General features: G+C 36.1%; 2 protein-coding genes and 1 long non-coding RNA gene across 5 annotated transcripts; 1 reads left to right on the top strand and 2 right to left on the bottom strand.

The window, feature by feature from the left end:
* Positions 1 to 612: 612 nt before the first annotated feature.
* Positions 613 to 4,303, bottom strand: LOC105690130 (probable C-mannosyltransferase DPY19L1). 2 transcript variants are annotated; one of them, XM_012407697.3, is made up of 9 exons: positions 4,144 to 4,303; positions 3,903 to 4,018; positions 3,696 to 3,833; positions 3,548 to 3,616; positions 3,096 to 3,443; positions 2,197 to 3,007; positions 1,942 to 2,104; positions 1,747 to 1,875; positions 613 to 1,668 (listed from the first exon to the last, which is right to left on the bottom strand). In XM_012407697.3, the coding sequence occupies exons 1-9, from the start codon at positions 4,235 to 4,237 to the stop codon at positions 1,464 to 1,466; spliced, it is 2,073 nt and encodes a 690-aa protein (XP_012263120.2). In that variant the 5' UTR covers positions 4,238 to 4,303; the 3' UTR covers positions 613 to 1,463. The 2 variants fall into 2 exon arrangements, with proteins under 2 accessions (XP_012263120.2, XP_048511447.1); XM_048655490.1 differs by having other exon boundaries at positions 1,747 to 2,104.
* Positions 4,304 to 5,134: 831 nt separating this feature from the next.
* On the top strand, positions 5,135 to 16,189 carry LOC105690195 (putative sodium-coupled neutral amino acid transporter 11). 2 transcript variants are annotated; one of them, XM_012407805.3, is made up of 7 exons: positions 5,135 to 5,394; positions 6,868 to 6,921; positions 8,798 to 8,885; positions 10,475 to 10,684; positions 11,419 to 11,671; positions 12,642 to 12,990; positions 14,168 to 16,189. In XM_012407805.3, exons 1-7 carry the CDS (start codon positions 5,323 to 5,325, stop codon positions 14,600 to 14,602), a joined length of 1,461 nt encoding a protein of 486 aa, XP_012263228.1. In that variant the 5' UTR covers positions 5,135 to 5,322; the 3' UTR covers positions 14,603 to 16,189. The 2 variants fall into 2 exon arrangements, with proteins under 2 accessions (XP_012263228.1, XP_012263229.1); XM_012407806.3 differs by lacking the exon at positions 6,868 to 6,921 and having other exon boundaries at positions 5,136 to 5,394.
* LOC125501008 lies at positions 8,110 to 9,038 on the bottom strand. The gene is made up of 3 exons (XR_007278470.1): positions 8,987 to 9,038; positions 8,720 to 8,915; positions 8,110 to 8,593 (listed from the first exon to the last, which is right to left on the bottom strand). It is a non-coding gene; the product is annotated as an uncharacterized LOC125501008 (long non-coding RNA).
* Positions 16,190 to 16,457: the final 268 nt, after the last annotated feature.

The following is a 16,457-nucleotide window of genomic DNA, read 5'->3' as shown; positions in this document are numbered from 1 at the left end:
CGATACTTAAATCAATCAAAAATACGTTCAGATGTTCTATTACTTTTATGTTTTGAACGTTGAAAAAAATACGCGCTGGAATTTGCTCGTGCAAATCGAACGGCACTTATTTTTGAATAGTTGAATGAATCCCGCGAGATGTGCCATTCAAGTTTTCAAGAAGGCCAGAAGGAATTCATATTGAACTTTGGTGATACTTTCAGATTGCTCGTAAAAAGTCGAAGATCAACGGTAATTTGAATACATTAGCGAGAGGTTTGAAAGTTTAGGAAAAATATTGTAGTAATCGCTTACATATCATCGGATGGACATAATCTACGAACGTAGAATGAAACTTTCATCCGTTTTTCGAAACGTTATCACCGAAATATACGCACTAATTTTCATAGAGAAACGGATAGTTATTGAAAGCCGTGTTTCACAGGTAAATAATTATGCGGAATGCTGACCCTAATAAGAAACGATGAAGATGAATGGCTCAATAACATACCAATGGTATAGTATATAGCCCTTTGGCACAGCAGTTGCATGGCTTTCTGGATATAATCATCGTCGATCGAACTGAAATTGAATTACAAAAACTAGGTAAATGTTTCATGATGTATGTGCGTGTTGTTGCAATAAAAATATTTATTGTTGTTGAAATCAATGGATAAGCGCTAACCAAATGTAGCTGTATAGTATAAATAATTATAACTTTACTGAAATCAGATTCTTAAATAGATAATACTCTTTTCATTAGTACAATCGTTTTTACATTCTAATACTACAATTTTTGTATAACATACTGCTTTATATTATTTCATGTCTCTAAGTCCGTGAGAATTTACCGTCAATTCGATTCATTTGTCTTGATAGTCCGAACCAAATCGACGGTGTGACCCGGGAAATAGAGGTGAATGGCATACAATGATTATCATTGACCCATCTGATTTACGATGAACAGGAAAAGAATTCATGTATTTGCTGCCTTTCGTAAATGGCGACAGATCAGACTAGAAAATATTTTATTCCTGACTCGATACGAAAATAACAGCGAGTTGATCCTCTCAATCTATGCAAATGTTAACATTCTGCTAATATACGAAATACAACAATACTGATTTTTTTTTTTTGCAGATGAACCAGTTGACATAATCACTGGTTGACTTTATGAATTTTTTTCTTATGACTTATCTTTCGTCCAATTATTACTTTAATACTTCGTAAATATGAAATTCTACTTTACGCTTATACATATTATCATACATTCCCATCTCGTTGTCGGCAATTCCTTAAAAAAATTACATTTCATTCCGAGCTATCAGCCAGGTAATAATCAACAACGTTGTTAATTTTGTTAAGACTTATTCTGGACGATGGCACAATCTTACTTGAGCGGCCGGATGCCAGAACTCAATGTCGACCGGATGACTGCAGAGGTCTTGAAGTTTATCGGCAAATTTCTTACCCGCATGTTGTCTTCAGAACTGATGATACTCAATGATTTTGGGATTCAATTCGATTGACATAGAGGGTCCCAACTGCAACACTACGTAACGTCGATTGACGAAAACTCTTCGAAACGGGTAAGGATTTCCACGGCATAATATAGGGCAGACAGGAGGTCGTCTGGAATTGCGTTCGTCCACCAAATCCCATAGGTCTGTCATTTGACACCCAGGCATTCTGGGATTTCAAGACCGAAAAATTTGAATTTTGCCTGAAGAACATGTTTAATAATAAATGTGAAAAAAAAAAACTTACGAACTACCGACATCGTAGCACAGTGATTCTTCTAATACAACGTAATCAACCTTCATGTCCATGAGAGTTTTGTAGACGGTGGACACGTCTTTTCTGCTAAATATCTCATAGACTTTCAGAGTGCGTTCTCTGCAGAGTGAAGAAATATTCGGTAAGGTTGAAGAATTTATTTGAATGTGCGATAGCCCTACTGACCTCATCTCTTTGTCTTCATAATAAGGATTATTGACTATGGGTCTTCTTGTGGATAACATTATGTTAGCCATCAAGGACATTTTACCAGCGAATACCGCGTTACTTGGAGTATTTCTCTGGATCCAGTCCAGTAATTGTTCTTGTTCTATGTTGCTGTATTCGCCTGAGGTTAGCACAAAATTTTTAACGAGACGAAAAAGATTGGAAGAATGTCTGAAACGGTGGTAATGAATTCGGATAGATGATAATACGTACCAACGAAACTATGTTCTTCGTACAGACGCTGGATTCCGGTAAATGACATGCAAGCAAAGAGTAGAGCCAGTACAAACGCTCGAACTTTGGGATTTTTGATTTCGATCTTTTCTAAATATCGTTTATTCGAAACTAAGCTAGCTATGATGCAAAGATGAGGTGTCATGAATAATTTCAGTCGCATTATGAATATTGCCATAATTATAAAGGCTCCCGTTTGCAGTAGATTATACGCTACGTGCATTTCAATGCAATTTGGAAGACCTTCTGTCCGGTAACATCTGTACCAGTAATATAAAATTAGAATTCCCGACATAATAGCGGTCGGTAGGAGCAGCGTTTTTATTATTGCTTCGTATGTTTCATACTGCAAGAAGTCAAATTCACTCGAACAAGTATAAAGCATTGTATGGAAGTTCTTATAGTTTGTCAACTTTGCAGTCAAGATATCAAAAATATGAGCGTCATCTTCAGAATTGATTAGAACAAACTTAAGAAATTGTGTGCCAAATAACGTGCCTGCCACTTCGAAGGGTACCGCTATATGCAATGGCAGTTTACTGCTCAGCAAAGAAAAGATGGTGCTTGCAATTAGCATGCAAGTGTACAATGAACACAGTACCAGATTATTCTGCGTCCATATAATGAAAATGGTCACAGGTATAGCATGAATCAAACAGAATTTTTTGTACAGTTCGTTCGGAATTATTTGTAACCACTTTAATATCAACAGCGCGAATAGCTGAGTGGCAAACACAAACTGTGAAAATTGCCAGCACAACAAACTAAGCAATGTGCATATGACCATGCCCTGAAAAATAATTACATAGAGATTTGTTTTTTTTTCAAAATATCATTAATAATCGCCAAAACGCCTTTACACTTCTTATATACCATACCCGATTTGGCGAGTCCTGGTGCATGTCATTCCATTTAACTTTTCTGGTTATCATATATCGCTTAAGTATCGAAGTGACATTAAACATCTGGCCAAGTAGTGCAGGATACGCAAAATTTTCCCGTAAAGGTGGAGTCCACTGAACCCTGGTGCAATCATTGTGATTGTAGAAATACAATGCAACTGCTATTAGACCGCCAGAAATTGAGCTACTCAGGCCTTCGGCATACAAAAAGAGTATTGCCATTGTAGCCGAAGCACAGCACCATACAACTTGTAAGTAAAGATATATCGGTTCCCCTAATCCTTCACAACTTGTAACAGGAGTTAGGCCTTCTCCTCTTTCGACCTGACAAAACAATTACACTAAGACATTGGGGTCTTATTATTGACCTTTGGTATTTCGTCAAGATGTAACGCTGGTCATTAAAGAAAAGTGCATGAGTTGCATACCTGCCAGCATAATCGTGTCGGTATCATACCCAGCCATTTTAAATTATGATAAAGGAAACCGATGGCTACCTGGATAGATAAAACTACGATATCAAATATGTGTGAATTAATTGAAGAATGAATTTGAACTTATGCCAGCAAAGTATACCTCTGGAAACAAGTTGAACTTCTTCAGGGCATTTATTGTGCTCGGATACTCAGTTAAATTATCATGTTTTATCTTATATAGCCCTTCAGAGAATGTTTCAGACTCGACAATTGTCTTGTAGTAGGAATAATACATACCCTAGAAGATAGGTAAGAGTAGTTACTGAGTGAACTGCAATCAACGGTACTTGTATAAATGATCGATTACCATTTCAGTTCTGAAAGACATCTCTCTTTCGACCTCCGATAAGTGAGAAAAATGTCGATCATTTTCGAAAAGTGTTGATACGTGTGCGTGATGTAATATGGTTATCAAAAGCGTAACTGTTAGAAGTTAAATGAAAAATATCAATCGAGCAACTCTTTTAGGTTTCTGATTCCTCTACACATTCATGACATTTAACGCACTTCACTGTAATTCATGAATTAAAAAACCTTGATAGTCTTACCTACAGGTATCAGCCACGTCTCTGTGTGAGAACTAGTCAAGGGTTTCGTGGGTTTTTCGCTACTTTTTCGTTTTCTATCACCCTTTGTCGCCATGTTTAAACTTTGGTTTACTTTAAAACATCGTCATGTGACATCGCGAGCAGTCGTGTCGAAAACTGTGTCGGAATCAGATAAGTGGAGGCACTCAACGGTCAAAGCAAGTAGTATTATGGTAGTGGCATTGATTTTCGTCATTTTGTTAGATTTCTTTTTTACCGATCCATTGTTGCAAAATATTTAAACATACTACCTCGCATACTACTAAGAGGGCGGTATTTGCCATTCGAAAGACAGATTTGAATGATTTGAATACCAATCCTCATCTCTACCCAAATTCGTGGGATTTATATGTTCAAAATCGAGTTCAAAATGGAAAATAAATCATATGGCGAACAGACGTAGGAAGTTTTCTCTTCAAAATCTCATTTTTCATTCTTATTGGAATGATTCACCTAAAATTTTCTGACGGAACTGAAAGAAGTCACATTTCATTCTGTGATTTTTCATCGCAAATTAGGTACTACAATACGCTGGAAGCGTTTCTGCTATATCTTGCAAATCGATGGGGAGAATTTTACGAACCAGGCAATTCTTGCATCTAACAATTCAAGTTTTTTCCATTGTGCATGGTAGAAAATTTGAATTTCCGTTTGCCTCACTAATCGGAGGAATGTTGCCCGATATCATTGTTTTCAATCTTAATTCAGTGCGTCGATCTTCCATCTACCTACGAATGAAGAAAAGATCGACCGTCGAGATCACCGTAGCCGTAACCGGAGAAGCCAGAAGATCAACAAGGTTCTTGTCTCTCGAATGAGAAAATGAGCGAAACCCGCCAAAGCGCAAGACGCGCTGTTGGTAGGTAACACGAGCCGTTTCTGGCCGACATTGCGCAGTGGTTCTCTTCCGCCATGTACATGTATTATCTACCCGCGATTCATACACGTATATACATTTACTTACATAGCATGTTATAGAGTTGCGCCGCGCAATCAATAAATTTCTATTATTCGAGCCAAACGCACACTTCCTCTTAGGCCCGCGCGGCGCCTAGACCTATCAAAATTTACTCACGGTAAAACTGTCCTCAGTTATAAGTTGTCAAAATTTTTAGTTTTTTCTTTTAAATAAATTTAACAATGGCCGCCGTCAGCCCGGATCGTGTTAACGAGAAAAGTTACATTTTAGACGCCAGAAAGAACTTCGAAGATGTAAGTACGGAAAGCATATTGCTGTTATTCTTTCATTTCAATGTATATACCTACCCCTACATGCGATCGTTCAATTATTTATGAATGGCAAATCTCTAGTACTCGATTGTGGCCACAAACGTCACTTGTTTACATATTCCTATCGGAACTAATAAGTCTTTGAAAATCACATTATCGTAATCATAAGTTATGAAATTATGTGGTCAGTGTCGCCTTCATGTAAGCGAATATGCTATATCGTGAAATACTGGTGTGATGGTGGATTCTGATAACACTATAAACGTCAGAATCAGGTTCTCGTAGGTCAGTCGAAGGCCTTTGTAAGTTTGTACGGTTCTCAAACTTATTATAATCATCTGCAAATGATGGGTCTTGATAAGGGGTACATTGCGTCTGTCACTTTGGCAGACAAGTATGAACATTTTCTGAACTTGTATGTGTAAGAGCTGAATGACGATTTCCAATCATACTCGATCAAGAATTCGAGAATATAGTTATCCAAGGAATCCAGAGTACCAGTCCAATCCGCGGAGGAAAATTCTGTCGGTCATAAATACTGGAAAATTTGATCTGCGAGCCAAAGCTCTTCCCACTCACAATCAGCTGAGGTGGAATGCTTTATATTAAATTCCGAGAATGCTTACGCAAAGAAAGTGAAATGGAATTGAGCGAAAGTATGTCAGGACCAACAATTTTCTGAAACGTCACGCAGATCATTCAGGCTAAAAAAATTATCATTTTTTCTTCTTCCAAAGGTTTGAAAATCAGGGATTCGTCGGAGCCCTTATACGCTTCCTAATTTGTGATTCAAATTTCCTAATGCTCTTTCGTGTTGACCTAGTTTTACGGCTACATTAAATTCTCGCTTTCAGTTCTTATCTAGTTTACAATTTCATTTCACAAATCGCCGGTAAATAATATATACTTACACGTTTAGTGGTTTACATGATGCGGCTGCACAGTGTAGCAGTTTTTTTCAAGGAAGTAGCTGCATATCAAAACGTTGTTTTTTGTAAGTTTTTTATATTTCATCACTTGTTGTGACTTCGGAACATCTGACGGTTATATTGTACTTGATACATATTATACTTCATGCACTAATTAATTATTCCAACGAGTAGGTATAATATCGCGCGTTGTACTATCGCCTTCACATATATTACACGTACAAACTCTCATAGATATAATTATGTATGTAATGTACCGGTAAAGGTATTGTATACTCTGCACATGTATACACACGTTTATAACATATACGCATACGTATAACACATGACACACACAGTTCTATATTTTTCACCACCGGATTTGTTAAAAGAATCGCTTACTTTGGGATGTATGAGATGAAAAATTAGGAATTTCCTTTGAAACAAAAGATATGAAAATTTCATCTTAAGTCGAAGCTCACTCTGATAGCATTTTTCTTACATACACTCCACTGGTCCCCTTGATTTTGATCGTTCGATTCGACAGGGTGGCAGTCTTGGATCGGATGATACTTACGACGACATGAAGCAGCTGGTCAGGGTAAGGCCAAGGCTTAGGCTATTGCAACTCTAAGGATCATTTACCTATGTCGTTGTGCCAACTATAATTTATTCGCTTCGCATTCACATGAATATTATATACCATCTACATGTATTTATATACTATATATCTGTGTATATATTCTCTACTATATTGTTATAGTAATTAAGCTTACTTATACATAAACTTCATATTGTTCATTGATATCATATCGTCATGGCTATCGATCTAATATATAAAATGTTAAAAAAAGCGATTAGCACGCTAAATTTATCGCCATATATATGACGGTGCGAGTTATTACACTACACATCATACATATCTAAATCTGTATACATACACCTGCGAGTCTATAGAAAAATTGCGTTCGGTCAATAACCGTCATCTTTTTTTTTTAACATTTTGCAGAGTTATGGGCTTTTCGTGTTTCTGACTTATAAATCATTTTTTTTTCAAACTTTTTTTAATTAGTTTTTTTTTTCTATCTGGTTTAAAATTGGAAACGTGCATGACGAAGTGTTATAATTACTCACGTATATTGCAATATATCATATTATGTATAACGTGAATTATAATTTATAATACAAAAAACGTGGAGCTGGCGGAAAAGTCGTATACGGTCGGCGAATCCTTAAACTTTCATTTTCTGTACCTATATTACATTCATTATTCGATTTTTACACATATACAATTGGAAAGCTCCCTTATATATTTCATAAAATCGTTTCCTTTTATTCATTTAATTTTTTTCATAATGTACGAAAATTCTTTCACTTCATACGCTGATATTAGGAAATTCTAATTTGCAATTCGATATGTTCTGAGATGAAATGGCACGAAAATTATGCATCATATAATATAGCGATATTAATGTCTGCAGTTCACGATATACCTATAATAAGAAAAAAATTGAACATTTCGCGTTCATCAGCTCTACGATGTACAGTTGTGCATTGCCGGCCGAAAGTCGATAAACTTTATATCACTTCGCTTCGTCATTCAAAGCATGGAAATATCTTGATCGCTTTTTTTTTAAAATTCCCTATTATGCAGTTCGTGGCAGTGCAACTGATAAGTAATTTTCCACGACAGTTAATTCGTTGATCAATCATGCCCTAGTAATTTCCATTATAATGAATAATGGTAATCTTTCGAATACTTTACATTTTATTTAGTATTATGTTTCGTTTTATCTAATTTATTTAGATTACAGCGTTTGTTGTACTTTTGATTATATGCTCCGTATAGACATATAGTATACCATACCATATGTGTATGAAATAATGCCTCAAACTTTTCCCATCTGCTCTAAATTTTTTTTGTTTTTCTTCGTCAGCGCCTATTGATCATCTGCAATAGTAAAAAGATATCGTGTCCAAGATAACGGGGGAAAAATCTACAATACATTTGATCTTACTCTGGACATATCACACTACTTGTATACATATAAGGATGTTCGTTATTATATTGAAATTTCAATAAATAATTATCATCGCTTTATAAATCATATATTCGGAAATTTATAAAGTAAATAATTAAATACTGCAACCTATAATAATGCAGAGCCGCAGAATACAAGGGCCTCCATAATTTGCATCTGCATGCATGTGTATATACTATGCAATCGCTGCTCTGTTATGTCGTGCCAATTAACATTTTTCTTCGTATATACCTATTATGTATATTATTATACTTTTAGATACATGAACTTCTTATCGTTATTCATTATACATTTATCGTCTCTCGTTAAACCATGTAAAGATAATATGTTTTATACATGTAGGTATATTATACATACTCATTCTACAGCCGTCGTTATTCTCACGCTGATATTTCTCATTGTTTGTAATTATTTTTCTCTTTTCATATTTTATAGGCTGACGATGAAGATGCGGAGAAATTCACTAGCCTACCATTGGCCAGTTTTAATTTCATTAATTCTATTATTGGCAGCGGTGTCATAGGTACGTCATTAAATAATTAAAGCACTTTACCTATATACACAAAATTATAGACACGATTACAGTAGATTCAAACAAAAAAGAAATTTCATATCGTTACTCACATGCAGCGATCGTGGAAGCATAAATAGCCATCACCGATTGCCACGATCAAACAATAATGTATACCTAAAATCCAATCAGAAGTCCGAGTTCTGATTGAATTTCATTTGTGTAATATACATGTAACACAATAAACCAACCGGTTACACAGGTATCGTCATAGATGTTCAATATATCTATGGTATCATTTAACATTCAAACATACACAACTATTAATACTGGAATAATATACATCGTAGTGGAAATGAAAAAACACCATACCCGCATTATTGTCGAGCATGATTTTTGCTTTCTTTTTTTTTTTAAATCCGTTCATTCGATTTTATCGAAACTATTTTTCCGAGTGCAAACCTCAATATGCAGGGAATCAATTCACCGTGTACGCGGTGTAAATGTATAAATGTTTATAGCGTATAGAAAGGGGACCCATATACAGACCTTTTCCGAATGAAACGATTTTATACGGACTCTCGTAATTCTTTTCAAACTTCTCGATAAAATCTCTATAACTTTCGTCTCTTGAAGTCTTCAATCGAAGTTACATTTGCACCGAGAATGGATTTTTCAATTATTTCGTGTGACATTTACGTACCCAATTCCGAATCGGAAAAGTCGTTTGAAAAATCTATACAATTTATAACCTCGCGCATGTATTCCTATTAGTGGGTGAAAAATTTTCTATATCCCCGATTATACCCTGCACTTTTTGAAGCGATAAATTGGCGATAACTCGATCGTTTTTACAGATAGATCAATTAATTTGGCTCGCGGATTCGGATTCCCGATATCAAAATACAACAGAATATCACGGAAACCCCAGTAAAAAAAAAAAATGTTGCCCGTTTCTAGATCGCCTTGAATATAAACTGGACTGTTGAAACTCAATACCTTAAAAGTTTTTCCGTGTTTATGAAAAGTGAACTATAACATATCGCAAATATAGCTGCGGGCTTTTATCGTCTTTCTTTTTCCCACCTGTTATTTTAAGCTAAACATTATCAATATGTCTCACCTTATTCTGTGTACTACTCCAAGCTCTATATCCCATAGCCTGGAGCTGGGTCCATTTTTAATCAAACAACGAAATATTTCAAAGTCGGTACACAGAATATTTGAAATAACAAAATTACACGATATCGAAAAGTATAAATAAATAGAATTACAACAAGTCGAAAAATGCTACGACGTCACGTAGTCGTGATGAATAATAATCCCTTTTAGAATGAAGGTACGAAGAAAAAATTTTATTTTCGAGCTTTTACGTGGGATTATCTTGATGGGAACGAGTATACACGTGTTAATCATTGACGACAAGAAATCGATGTATAACTTCACTTTCTGCTTGCTCACTGAAATTGGTGTACTGGGAAATCAAAGTTTACACAGAAATAATTAATATACAAATACGAGGCTTTCGTTGGGTTCTGAAATTGCTTGGGTTGGAAGTTAGAATTATTACGAACGTACTCACTCAATTTTCCGCACTTCAGGCATACCCTACGCTTTGCACCAAGCCGGTTTTGGATTGGGTCTCGGGCTGCTAGTTCTGGTAGCAATTTTAACCGATTACTCCCTCATCTTGATGGTAAGGAGTGGGCACATTTGTGGAGAAATGAGTTATCAAGGTTTAATGAGAGCCAGCTTCGGAAGACCCGGATTTTACATACTCACTGTACTCCAGTTTATCTATCCGTTCATTGGTGAGTTCATTGTTATCATATCTATTGTCAATAAAAATCAACGAACTCATTAAACCTGACACAAGATTATTTCAAACCCGGAGCGATAATTTCTTCTCTATTTCCAAAAATAAATCAAACTAACAAACACACTGATGTACACTGGGTGTCACGTTCTGAATTTTGAAGCAGAATACCAAAATCAGGTTATTATACGTTATACGTAACGAAAATATTCACACCCGATAAATGTCTCGCGGTTTTCGAAATCGGAAAACCTCAATTTCATCAGGAATTTTTATGGGGCAGTCGATGTGGGAATTATTGTGTTTTTTTTCGCGAGAAAGATTCCTTTTTTCGTTGAACGCACTGTGGAATCAGCCCTTTTCTCGGATTCGAAGCATACATATTGCAGTGGAAACTTATGCAAACGCGTGACAAAAATGAAGAAAAATTTATCGCCGACATCGGAGGTTCGCCCTCTGAAACGGTGAAACTTCTGTCGAAAACATCCCATTGTACGACCCCATTCTCGTGACCTACTTGTTAGCTTTGCAATTCAAAACGGAACACCCTGTATACAAACCACAGAATAGCGATTTCGGAGCAATGTGACAATCGATCAGTCGTTTCGTGAACAATTTCATCTTATTACGGTTATAACAATCAATTCAATCACACTGCATTATTATTATTATGCGTGAATGTTCTGAACATGCATATTATATCATGTATGACATTTTATACCTGCACAGCTATGGTGTCGTACAACGTGGTCGTCGGCGACACAGTGACGAAAGTCTTAATCAGGGTTACGGGGATCGAGGAAACGAATATCTTCGCCAGACGGCAGGTGGTCATTCTCCTAGCCACTTTATGTATCACGATACCCTTGTGTCTCTACAGAAACATAGCGAGACTCGCAAAAATTTCATTCCTATCTCTCGTCTGCGTGGGATTCATTCTGATAGCTATATTTGTGAGGATGGGCACTTTGTCTTCGGTTGTGTAAGTATAATAACGCAAAAATATGGTCGACCATATTCTTCACAAGGAGTTGTGTATTACTATTGTTTAATTATTCTTTTCATCGCGATACCTACGCAAAGGTCGTTCACGAGGGCGGAAATATGACTCAAGCCTGCGATGGGTTAAATTTGGGCTGAAAATAGTCCCTTTGTTTTCATCATGTGAGGGAGGAGTTACATCCAATTACGTGAAATTTATGAAATGTACACGTTACACGTTACTGCCAAATATGATTAGATTGCTCGGAATTTTTTTCCGTCCCGCTATACTAAAAGTTCGCGTTATTCATCGAATTCTTTGTGAGATCTAGAGTTCACGACGCACTTGAAAATTCCATTCAAACGAAAGAAACTTCATTTACTTGTATCAAAGATCTTAAAACTCGTTGATTGGTTAAATAATTTGCGAATCGAATGCGTTTTTATTTCACCCAGGTGTACGGCCAACACGGGGCTTCTAATATCCTAGAATCAGGAGAAAGCTCCATCTTACTTACGTTAAAGATCTCGAATCTCGTTGATTGGCTTAACAATTTGCGAATCGGAGGAGTCTTCATTTTACATAAATGTTCGGCCAATCACGAGGCTTCTAATATCCTAAAATCGGGAGGAGCTCCATTATACCTAGGTTAAAGATCTTGAATCTCGTCGATTGGCTAAACAATTTGCGAATCGGAGGAGTCTTCATTTTACATAAATGTTCGGCCAACCACAAGGCTTCTAATATCCTAAAATCGGGAGAAGCTCCATTTTACCTTTATGTTAAAGATCTTGAATCTCGTTGATTGGCTAAACAATTTGCGAATAGAATGAGTCTTAAAACTAGCTGATTGGCCGAACAATAATTTGAGAATAAAATGAGTTCATGTGCGTATTTTTCGTAGGCGTTTCGCCGTTCAAGTGGCTTCTACTATTTTAATGTTCTCATCAAAATGTAAATCGATTTTCAGACCGAGTCACGAGGACAGTTGGAGATTCGCGAACCTTCCAGGTGTCATTCCAGCGGTGGGAATAATGGCTTTTGCGTTCATGTGCCACCACAATACCTTCCTAATTTACGGGTCAATCGAACGAGTGACCCAGCAGAAATGGGACGTTGTGACGCACTGGTCTTTATTCACGTCGTTTATCGTCGCTGCCGCATTCGGGATTGCGGGATACGCCACTTTCACTGCGTACGTCCAGGGTGATCTCATGGAGAACTATTGCTGGGACGACGACCTGATGAATCTGTCACGAGTGATGTTCAGCGGAACGATTCTTCTCACTTATCCAATCGAATGTTTTGTTACCAGAGAGGTATGCAGAGAATTTCTAAGCTGTGGGGGAAGGCGGGGCATTACGGGGTGCTCGAGAAAACCATGAGGAAAAACAAATTAAATCCAGAATGATGTTTGAAGTCCTTTTCGATCATTTAAATTTTTGAGGTACCCCTTTTCGCCCCGCGTTCCCCTACATATATTTCAGAAAACTCGTCAAGACTTTTCAATATTTTTTCTGCACTTTTTTGAGAAGCGGAACATCGCGTCTTCCATACAAATTGTTGTTTTACCGCGAAGAAAACTCATAAAAACCGTTAAAATTACCGCTTAGGGGCTATAATTAAAAACATACGAGTCATCCAAGATGACAATACACAAACGGTTTGTTCGACCACAAATCTCTCGGGAATTTACATAATTGCATATATTTTTTTTATCAATAAGTGATAACGAGTTCATATGCCGAGAGATCGTTGCCTCACCATGAAACTCGTTGCAAAAGATAACTCGGTCGTTATAACGCACAATGGAAAAAAAGTGTTGGTGACTTTTTGAAAAGTTATTTTTAAAAGGGTAGAATTCGGATCGTTCAGGTATTGAAGGTTTGATGGAATGCACCCGTGGTTCAATGTGATTAATATATTACGGATGACGCATACGTATCTATATATTACGTGAGTTCTCAGATATAGTTTTCTCAGTTTGTCGGATGATTTATGCGCACGTGTGGCATGCTGCAACGGGGAATTACATCACACACGCGCATACAATGTGATGATAGCGAGCATCAATTGTATGTAATCGGCGCACATGTACACACGCGCCATAAGAGCGCGACAACAGTTGGTGCATCAAAGTGAGCTATAATTAACAATTGTGTCAATAATGAGACTTACCGCATGTCCTCAATCATGTCCGTAATTTAAATTCTGTGCGAAAAAGTCAGCTCACTGTACATGTTGACATTTGACATAAATTAATCGCATCGTACTAATTATCTTGAAATTTTTTATTCTAATTCTTCTTAAAACCACAATTTGCAGCTGAGTCGATTTTCGAAAAGTATATATTCCATGATATCCCGATACATCGCTGAGATAGAACCGAATTAGCGACGTCCAGCGAAATCAGATCAAATTTTTTGCTATTATAATGATGAAAGAAATTTGAAAGGATCGTGCGAATTGTCTCAATCTTTTCTTTTGATTCCTCAGGTATTGATGACCGCTATAAAAGGAACCGACGAAACGGAGAACCACGACGCTTACATATCCGGTTCAGACCGGAAGTACCTGATAATTACGTTGAGTATTATCCTAGTAACATACCTAATTTCTATGTCGACCGATTGTCTTGGTGTCGTTCTCGAGTTGAATGGTATCCTAGCCGCTGTTCCTCTGGCTTATGTATTGCCGGCTCTTTGTTACCTCCGATTAGAAGAAGGTTCGTTATTTTCGACAAAGAAACTGCCCGCTTTAGGTCTAATGATTTCCGGAGTATTGGCAGCAGTCTCCGGTCTATTGCTAGTTATATTCACCGCGAGCTCGACGGACTCTTGTTTTCATGGTAAGATCATGCCGTACTGTACCAATAACATGACTGACATAATTTCCAACGTAACGCAGTCGGTGGTTACGGACGTTTTATAAATTGTCTTTCATCCCAAAATTGTACCTAGTATAATATACACACCGTCTTTCCGCTCTTACACGGAAAAGGAGTGAGGATACTTCCTATATATTTAAATATGTATACAGCATACACAATGCACGGACACAGGTCTATATACTTATATATATTTATGTATATGTATATATTATTTTTTCGAAACAATCTATCCCAAAAACGGCCTGGTCACCTAATCGGCCTAATCGAATACAGCTAATGACAATTGTTATATAGTTTGAAAATTTTAAACCAACTTTTTACATGTTTCTATGATTTAATATTTATACATGAATTCTCTGTTCAAGATACCTACATAAGTATAATATTTTTCAAGTCGTGAATACGTACATTTGACTTTCTGATTGAGTCTCCAAAACGAGTATTAATATTGTACTACTATTACATACCGATTAGTTATACATGTAATAAATGTGCATATAGGTATATACATATATATATAATATACATACATAAATAAATATTGACAAGTGTATGATACACACAAATGATCGTAAATACTGAAAAAAAAAAAATTACGGAGCTATAAAGATATAGTACGTTCAATTATATCGACGCTTTAAAAGAGACCATTGATGACCATAAAAGAAAGTATTTATACCAAGCACAAAGATACAAATAATATACATGTACATTCAACGACGGTAGTAAGAGAAACAATACATGAATGGAGATGATTTTATTACAATTGTTTCAATTATTATTAATATTATTATTAGGAGAATTACGGAATTTTGTCGCTACCGATGACCGCTGCTATCAAAATACTTGTTGCCAAAGTATGTGACATATTATCATAATGTCTTACATGTAACATGCGATTGAAAAACCGATAAAACCGAAAGCTGCTGCGGACTGCAAGATTGGAATATTTTATGCCTGCCGTAAATTGGCTGTTCGAAAACACTTGAAAGTTCCAACAAATGATATTCGAGCATTGGCTGTGTTTCATATTGTAATGTGTATTTAATATTGTGAGCGCGATGCGTAGGACAATATATGATTAGCGATATAATGAGAAGGCTTTGTGTCTGGGTCTATAAACAATAAGCGTTTTTATTAGAATATACGATTGTGGAGCTTAGAAAATTTATTATAGAATCTCCAAAAAGCAAATGACCAGCGGAGACTATCGGTGAAGCTGAACTATATGGATAATAAGTAAAGTATACCTCTGTGTCAGTTAATTTAGAATCCGTGACTAGACGTTGATCGATATATGTATGTGAAATTCAATATTGAATGATCGAAAAGTTTATATACACAGACGCAGAGAGAGCTGATTTGTGGAAAGAAAATGTCGGTTCCCTTGCGCCAAATTTATTATGCTGCGTTACACCGAGTTACATACTCTATTCTATATATATATATATATATGACTATAATTCGTCTGTGATTATAATTTTTCGACTATTATTTATTTTTGTGAGATATTCGATATATTATATTAATATAGTCTATTTGAAATGTACTATAATACGGTCGAAAGCATTATATATTGTATTATACCGTAGTATAGTGTGAAGAAATAAATAAATATAAAGATTATATTTAGAAACTGTTAATATTTATTCGGAGTTTTTAAACCATTTTTCTGCTGCAGATAAAAATGACACGACTATCAGTGTAGCTTCGAACCTGGACTTGGGCGCATTTCCTATCAACTATGCATCAACAACAACCCATATAGGAAATCATTCTTTTTTCCTATTTCGCATCTTGGAAATTGATCATTTTTCTATGAATAATAGAAAAGCAAATACGTGACACTAATTCGAATGGATAAGCTCTATAATAATTAGTTGTATAATAATTGGA

This window comes from Athalia rosae, chromosome 5 (assembly GCF_917208135.1).
Source record: "Athalia rosae chromosome 5, iyAthRosa1.1, whole genome shotgun sequence".
In the NCBI taxonomy this organism is placed as follows: Eukaryota; Metazoa; Arthropoda; class Insecta; order Hymenoptera; family Athaliidae; genus Athalia; species Athalia rosae.
The sequence above is the reverse complement of the archived record's forward strand: the minus strand, read 5'-3'. Positions and strand labels throughout refer to the sequence as shown.

Bases quoted from the DNA above. Each gene is read 5' to 3' on its own strand.
- LOC105690130 (XM_048655490.1), bottom strand. From the start codon at position 4,237: ATGGCGACAAAGGGTGATAGAAAACGAAAAAGTAGCGAAAAACCCACG. The intron at 2,105-2,196 runs GTACGTATTATC...TGCTAACCTCAG, and splicing joins CGAAGAACATAGTTTCGTTG to GCGAATACAGCAACATAGAA. The intron at 1,669-1,746 runs GTAAGTTTTTTT...TTGAAATCCCAG, and splicing joins TGCTACGATGTCGGTAGTTC to AATGCCTGGGTGTCAAATGA.
- LOC105690195 (XM_012407805.3), top strand. From the start codon at position 5,323: ATGGCCGCCGTCAGCCCGGATCGTGTTAACGAGAAAAGTTACATTTTA. The intron at 5,395-6,867 runs GTAAGTACGGAA...TCGATTCGACAG, and splicing joins CCAGAAAGAACTTCGAAGAT to GGTGGCAGTCTTGGATCGGA. The intron at 10,685-11,418 runs GTGAGTTCATTG...ATACCTGCACAG, and splicing joins GTTTATCTATCCGTTCATTG to CTATGGTGTCGTACAACGTG.